This window comes from Rhinolophus sinicus, linkage group LG09 (assembly GCF_036562045.2).
Source record: "Rhinolophus sinicus isolate RSC01 linkage group LG09, ASM3656204v1, whole genome shotgun sequence".
In the NCBI taxonomy this organism is placed as follows: domain Eukaryota; kingdom Metazoa; phylum Chordata; class Mammalia; order Chiroptera; family Rhinolophidae; genus Rhinolophus; species Rhinolophus sinicus.
The window spans coordinates 49,048,364-49,056,546 of record NC_133758.1 but is presented as its reverse complement, the minus strand read 5'-3'; the positions used below and the strand labels follow the sequence as shown (position 1 = coordinate 49,056,546).

General features: G+C 45.0%; 1 protein-coding gene across 1 annotated transcript; it reads right to left on the bottom strand.

Moving 5' to 3' along the window:
• Window positions 1-225: 225 nt before the first annotated feature.
• Window positions 226-2,850, bottom strand: LRRC30 (leucine rich repeat containing 30). Its single transcript, XM_019755701.2, has one exon. It carries the CDS (start codon window positions 1,832-1,834, stop codon window positions 929-931), a length of 906 nt encoding a protein of 301 aa, XP_019611260.1. The 5' UTR covers window positions 1,835-2,850; the 3' UTR covers window positions 226-928.
• Window positions 2,851-8,183: the final 5,333 nt, after the last annotated feature.

Genomic DNA, 8,183 nt, shown 5'->3' with positions numbered 1-8,183 from the left:
AGAATAATTACTTTTTTTATGTGTCTGGTCTATGCCTTACCTCCTCTTTCCTGCGTTTTGGCCATGCCCCCATTTATTAGCTCATCTCTGAGAGGGCAAATCTAGTAAGAATGGAGAAGTGAAGTTAGAAAAGTATGACAACCATTGGCTGACATCTCTAGAAAAGCTCAGGGACATGACTAGATAGCTTGCAAGAGGATTAAGAAAGAAGGGTGAAACCGCATATTAAAATTGGTTTGCATTTATTATCTGAAGCCATCATGCTGTCCCCATCACTCACCACCAGATGTAAACATGAGCAGCTTGATTATTACTCTACAATCCTGTTAGAGATAAATTTCCTATGATCGTTCCCCGCCCCCCAGAGCTCAAAGGGAAAGCTCTGCCTGTTTTTGTCACTGCCGGGAGAGCAAGATTCCAGCTTGCTCTTTGGTCCCAAGTAATGCTTGGTGGAGGCAGGCATAGGAGCCTGTCTTGCTGTCGCCACTTCGCTGCAGGTTGCCAATTCAATGGTTGAAACCAGATGGTGTCAATGCCTGATGCCGTACTTGGCACACAGCACATACTTAGCAAATATTTGACTTTTGAATTCCATTGAATCAGACCTGCCGACCACTATCCCAAAGTCCAAATCCCAGTGCTTCTCAAGAGAATCAGAACAATTATTGATCTTCTGAAAAAAAACCAAAGACCTGTTTCAATTTACCTTTACAATGAGAGGAACAAGATATTGTGGGGGTTACTAGGAACATACAGAGTTAATAAACGCAAACGTTTGCCTAGGATGGTGTTCCACAACGATTCACAAATATCATCAACACAAGCCTTGACGCACGCGACCAGAAAGAGAAGAAAGCTCAGACTAGAGAAGTACTCAGTTGACAGAGACTCAGCGCACGGGCTACGGCTCCTGCCTCCAGTGGCGACGTCAGTTGTGTTTTTTGTCTTTCAGGTAGCTGACGAGCATCTCCAGGCCCCCCTCCACCAGCTCTGGCAGAGGCTTGGATAACGGGTTATGGGAAATGTGGAGCCCTTTGTCCATGGGATTCCAAGCAATCCTCGCCAGTCGACACAGCAGGTAGAGTTCATCCGGGAGGGTCTGGATGTCATTGTTGTTCAAGTTCAGCAGCTCCAGGCTGGTGAGGAGGCAGAGCGACCGTGGGAAGGAATGGATGTTGTTGTTCTCAGCGATGAAGATCTGCAGGCTGCCCAGGCACTGGATGCTCTCGGCAATGTTTTCCAGGCGGTTGGAGCCCACGTGCAAGAAATCCAGCTCCTTCAGTGCAAACACACAGATGGGGATGTGAGCAAAGCAGTTGTTGCTGAGGTTCAGCTTCCTCACTCTGGAGAGGTCGGCAAAGCTGGCAGGCAGCTGGCAGAGGCTGTTGTGCGACAGGCTGAGGACCTCCAGGTTCCTACAGGCACTCAGCTCCGCTGGTACCTCGGTCAGGCAGTTCATGTTGACGAACAGCACCTTCAGGCCCTTCAGGAGGCTGATTTCTCTGGGCAGGCTCTTCAGGCGGTTCCCACACAAGTTCAAAACCACCAGCCGGGTCAGCCTCCCCACCTCAGGGGGCAGAACCCTGAGCTGGTTGTGAGACAGGTTGAGTTTCTGGACCTCAGACAAGCCCCACAGAAAATCGGGGATGTCTGTCATTCCCTTGGTGACCAGGCTGAAGCTGATGTGGCACATGCCCCGCTTCAGCAGGGACCGCGGGTCTTTTCCCGAGAGCAGCGCGTCGTCCCACGCGGAGAATTTCTGCCTCCTCCGCAGGAGCCCCATCCCCTGGGGGCCCTTGTCCTTGGAGCCGGCATTTGACTGCTTGGCTCCCATTTACCTTCCTTTCCACCCTTTCCCACCTGTCACCCAAGGTTGGGATCGTGTCCTACCCCAGCTGCTAATTTCCTGGCTGTCACAGGCAGGGAGCGCGGGTAGAGGTGAGAACTGGAGGGCGCCCAGGCAGTACAGTGCGGAGGAAGCTCACAGAGGGTCTAGGTCAGGTCTTGCAGGTGTCCAGGACACTGTGATGTGGCCATGAAACAGCCAGGCCCATCCCCGAGGGCGAGTTTAGGTGGTTTCTCTCTGGGCAGCCAGGCTGTAATGCTATACTTGTCCCGGAGGCTGAGGAACTGAACTGCTCAAAACCCTCTGAATGCCACCGGCAGCTGTCACTGTCATTCTGCCTGGGCTTATCAGCCTGGTGTGTGCAAACAGGTCACAGGGAGGCTGCATCTAACTCTCCCCTCTCAGCTTTTCTTGGATATCACAGCTGAGCAGGGTGATTAACAAGCCCACCTCCAAAAAGAAGCAAAGAGGAAAAATAAAGCTGGCCACACAAGTGCCAGTCTGTCTGCATGGTCACTGGAACTCATCCGAACTTCAGAGTAAAACTGGGCTAAATGCTAGTGGCAGACCTTTGCTTCTAAAGTTAAGGATCATCAGAGATATCATATGCACCCATTTCAAACTCTGGGGAGTTGTGTGGTTGTAAAAAAAAATAGCAGAAGTAGCCTGGACATCTGGAATTCTCCAGGCCAAAGGTTTTACACAGTGCTTGTCAGAGCCGATTCAGTGAGGAGAGAGTAACGGAGGTCTGGATCCCCCACTTCCATGTCAACCAGAGACGCTCTGGGATCAGCTTTTCACAGTGGGCTTCAGAGGTTAGTAGGATGCACTTTAAGTGTTTGAACAGCCACTTGAGTGACTATATTAGCAAGACAAGCATGGGATACCCACAGTCCTCAAAAACTACTCTAGAGAGACCTCTACGGGAATACACCTCTCTCTCTCTGCCTCTTTCTCTCTCTTTCCACTCACTCACCCTTTCTTGAATAAAAAAACAAACAAACAAAAAACAACAACAAAAAACTATACCCTAAGTAAGTAGAGTTAATTGGTGTTATGGGCTGAATTGTGCCCCTCCCCACCCCCAAAATTTCAAATATTGAAATCCTACCCCCAGTACCTCAAAATGTGACTTTTTGAAGATAGGTCCACATGAGGACACAGGGAGAAGACCGCCATCTGCAAGCCAAGGTGAGAGGCCTCAGAAGCAACTTATCCTACTGACACTTTGATCTTGGGGCTTGTAGCCTCCAGAATTATAAGAAAATAAATTTCTGTTGTTTAAGCCACCCAGTCTGTGGTGCTTTTTTCCAGCAACCCTGAAAAACCGATACAGTTGAGGAGGAGGCAGACACATTGTATAGGTGAAAAATTATAAAAATAGGTGGTAATTAATGGGAGATGCAATATGTTAATACAAGGTTAATGACCCAGGCTCTGAGGAAAGGGTTTGCAGTCTGTATCGAGAGCGAGGTTGGCTGGGAAGCATGTGGCTTTTGCTGGCAGTAGCCCAGGTGCACAGCCCAGCACAGCAGTTGTATGTCCTAGAGAGATATGCTGGTCCTATGACCATGGTCTCAGAGCTGTAATCACCAAGCCAGGAGCTTGAGCTGGGCCCTGACTGGTCGCCACCTGGGGAATCTGCGGGCCCATCCATAGATTGGCTAGCATCTGGGCAGGAGCAGCAGGTATAAAAATTCAAGGCCTCTTCTCACTCTACTTGGAATTTGAAAGAGATCTGACCCCTTTTGCTTGAGTAGGACCCTGGGATTCTTGCACAAAGTTGAAGACTTTGAATTTTTTTAAATGGGACACTTGAGTGTTCTAGCTATTAATCAGAGGGGTGGAGTAATGTGGCTAAATTTGTACCCTAAATGTTTGCAGCAAACCATGCCTTATATTTGCAAATTTCATATGGCAGTAGGGTGATGCTGTTTCAAAATAAGCTAGCTATATTACTTCTTTCCCTCTTTTTCTTCCACGAGCATGAGAAATTGTGCTAGAGTTCCTGAAATGTGGGAAACAGCAGGAGCTGGGATGGTTTGAGCAAGAAATCAACAGCTTTCTTCTTTGTGGCAATTCTCTTTCCTCATAACACATTTTTTTCAATAAAAACTTTTTGAGCATTTATTAATAGCTAACATTTATTAAATGTTTACTATATGTAAAGCACTGCCCTAGACACCTTACATGCAGGATAGAGGTATTAAAATTATCTCTGTTTTACAGATGAAGAAATGAAGACAGAGGTCAAGTCACTCGCTCAAGTTTAAGTATCTAGTCAGTAAGTAACAGAACCAGAATTCAAACCCAGTTAGTTGAGGTCCACAGCCTAGGCTAGAACCATTGAAGACTCTGGACTTGGCCCGGTAGAAAGATGGAACAACTATGGCTAGGTTATGTTTTGTTTTTGTTTTTTCTTTCTTTTCAAGTTGCTAAGGGGTGCGCTGGAGAGAACATATGAGAGAAATAACTACATAACTACATGCATGGAAATAACTACATAATTAGTACTTAACCCTAATTGCTCTACACCACCACAGCTAGGAAAAGCAAAAGTTGAAATATCATTCCAAAAGACTTTGACGTAATGGATTTAATCCCCTCCAAAAATAGTTCAGTTCTCTATCGAGGTTCTCATATGTCAAATGGATGAGCTGTGTGAATAGCTGACTTTGTTTCTGCTAAGTTTTTGAAATGTATTTACTGCCCACTTAGTTAACCATGGTTATGCAGCCAGAGCATGGGTCACCTTGAGAGTGTTCATGGTCTCTCAGGCCCTGTTGTCATCTATGAAATAGGCCTTTTGGGGGATGATTTCCCAGAGCCCCTCCCCACTTTGCAAGTTGGATTCTCACTACACACGAGACCACTGTAGGGAAGTGAAAGTCACATTTAACCTCTTTTCTGGTGAAAGCATGCAAAATCCAAGGCAGCTTTTATTTCACTTACCTTAAAAATGTAACGGGGAATGCTGTTGGCTTTGTGATTCACTATGGAGACCACACATCTGACCTTTTGCCGAAAGAAACTTTTCAAAGCTCGCTGAGTAGATTTCAGTTTGGAATAAGTCTCAGAAGGACGCATTGTTGGACAAGGTTTTGAAATTCCAGGGCATGGTAAGTAATGTGGCTGTCTTTAAAACCTAAGGAAGTTGTATGATAATTGAAGTGTATTTAGTATGCTCTGTGTATTTGCTACATTTTTGTATATTCCAATTGATGATTGTTCTAACATATAAAAATTGACATTTATTATTTCTTTAATCCCAAATAAAATAAAACTGAAATGATGAGAGTAGGTTATGAAAATAGTAGGTTATGAAAACATCCAAAGCTACTCCTGAATTCACTCTAATGGAATATCTGTTGAAAACAATTTTTTTTAAATTCTCACTATGGCTTTTCAGCTTATGTCTACACATCATGGCTATTAATTTTGGAAGAAAGAAATATGTATGTTTAAATAGTGTGTTAAAATAACCATTCTCCTGACTTAAATTTTTAAAAATAGAAAATACAAAAAGGTATGAAGAGAGACAATCCAATTAACATTTTGGATATAAATCTAGATCTTTTTCTATGCATATCTACTTCAATATATTTTGTTTTACCAAACAAAAAGTGTATATTTTAATCTGTCTTAGCCCAGGTTCCTCAAAAGCAGAGATTGAGGGAGAAGCTATGGATCTAATGTTTTATTGAGGAGTATAAGCCAGGCAAACAAAAGTAAGGGAGCGTCTGGGAAGGCAGACAAGAAGGGAGAGCAAATAAGAACTGCACATTCTGAGCTGGCCACATCTTTGCATCAAGCACAGCTTGTTGCTAGGTTTCACAGACATCTGCAGAGAGGCTGTATTAAACCACTGTGTCTCAGAACAGCACGTGGTTAAGCATCTGTAAAAGGCATGTAGTGACGAAATTCAAAGTATACAACAAAATTCCCTAATTTATGGGTACTGATGGTGTCTGACCCATAGTACAGTGATGACACGTGGTAAAACCTCAATAAATAATAGCTGTTACATAAATGCTTTTATATATATATACTCTCGGCCTCTCCCCACCCCCCACACACATGTCCCTGGACTCATTTACTGAACATTCTCCATTCCTTTGATTTTATTTTGTCCTTATTCATGAACTTTACCCTCTCTTCAAGGCCAATCAACGCTATAACCATGAAGCATCTTGCACTTATCTTTCACTCACCTTATATTTACAGAGTATTTACTCAGTGTCAAGAGCTGTTTCAGATGCTGTTATATAGTCTATCTTATTTTCATAAGACTTGTGAGATCAAGATTTTTAACCTCATGTTAAATATAATGAAGCTGATCGTCAGTGGTATTAACTGACACTCCAATTACAAAATTGATTAGTATCAACGTTATCATCAACACCTCATCTTCTGATCTAAACCCTGCTCTCTTCCAACCATGTGACTACACGGCCTTCCTCTGCACATTTTTTTTTTTCTTAGTAAACTGGCCTATTATTACTCTGATTGGTACGTGCCCCAGCCTTCCAGCTCTCAGCCACCACAGTGAGAGGTAGCAACAACCTGGCAGTCAATGCCATAAGTTCAGGTTGCTGTGGCTGAGCACCTTGGGTTTCAATCCTGCTGAAAGGCTGTGTGACCTTGGACAATTTACTTAGCTTGTCTGTATTTTCATTTCTTCGTATGTAAAATGAAAATAAGCATTTGGTTGCTGTGGAAATTGAGTGACTTAATACACATTAAATGCAGAGAACATCTTTCCACAATGAATAGAACAGTTCCCATTCAGGTAGCCTCTGAATGGACACCTGACAGGACTCGGTGAAGACAGCCAGTCCCACTCAAGGGCCTCCAGTGTGAGGCTCTTCATCAGCACAGGGCAAGCCTGGCCCTTTCCAGTCATGGAAACTTCCTCTTAGCCAATCAGCTCTTCCCAGGGGAAAATATGCTTTCCTAGAAAGCGAGAAATTCAGGGGCAGGTTGTCAGGCAGATCCAAATAGAACTGCTTCCCTCTGTAAGTCAAGCTCCTCTTCAAAAATCCTTTCTCTTCAGGTTTGTTTGCTGTCTCACTCTGTTCATTCAGCTTACATTTGCTTTTGGCTCAATTAGATTTCAAGCTCCTTGTCTCCACCAGTGCCCTAGAACAATTCTGAGGACACAGTAGGTGCTCAATAAATGCTCACCAAAATGAATAAGCATTTGGGCCCCAATGGAAGTTTGATGTGAGAAAAGAACAATGCAGAAGGCACTTGGCTGTCCTGTTTGTTTAAAACTGCTTCTCTATCACTGTATTTTGACATTTCTCTGCTTAATGCAGCCCTCCAAAGAACTTTACCCACATTTGTGCATGAGCTGATCACAGAATCCCCTGATTTAACCTGCATCGCGGCAGCTCATTGGACAGAACTTTATCAGATAAGCCTAGTCTATTTCATCTTTCAGAGGAGGCCTCAGGCACCTTCTCAGGGAAGGGCCTGGTCAGGCTCTCCTGTAGGCTAGTGGAATTGAGCAGGTGAGGCTCAGCCCTGCTACATCCTGGTCTGCGAGTGGGATAATTATGCTGCCTCCTCAAAGACCTGTTGTGAGGATCAAATAGAGTGAGGAAAGTAAAGTAGCACAGCTAAAGGGCCCCCTGCTGCCATTCTAGAGCTCACTCTAATCCATCCTTGGTACTGTGACCAGAATATTCTGAAAGTCTGTTCCTACCAACCCACCACTTAAGCTGTCCTTCTTGCAGGCCATGGTCACACACTTGCCTGCCTCACATTCTCATGTCCCTCCATTTACCCCGTAACACACACACACACATACTCACACACGCACACACACTTGACCTTCCAGCAGCGCTGAGGTAGCAGCTGATCACCCTACATACTCCTTGCGTTTTTAGAATGCTGTCCCTTTGTTCATGCTGGTTCCTTGCTTCACATGCTAGCACCACTCATGCTTCACACATGGCACAATGTTACCTCCTTGACCATGGGAGCCTTCCCTGCCCACCCCACCTTACTCCAGGGCCGCCTGGGCATCATTCCTCACTTCCTGGAGCATCCTGGATTTTCCTTTGTTACCCACAGTACTCACCCACCTCCCCAAAAACAGAAATTTTGCCCCTAGGGACACTTAGCAATGTCTGGGGATACATTTGGTTGTCAAGTGTGGGGGTGGGGTGGTGCTGCTGACATCTAGTGGGCAGAGGCCAGGGATGCTGCTAACATCCTACTGTCCACCGGACGCCCTACAGCAGTTATGGGCCTCCAATCTCAATAGTACTGCGATTAAGAAACCCTTCCAAATGGGATCATCAGCTTTGTGCCAATCTCCCCCATTAGATTA

Coding starts and splice junctions, on each gene's coding strand:
- LRRC30 (XM_019755701.2), bottom strand. CDS start 1,834: ATGGGAGCCAAGCAGTCAAATGCCGGCTCCAAGGACAAGGGCCCCCAG.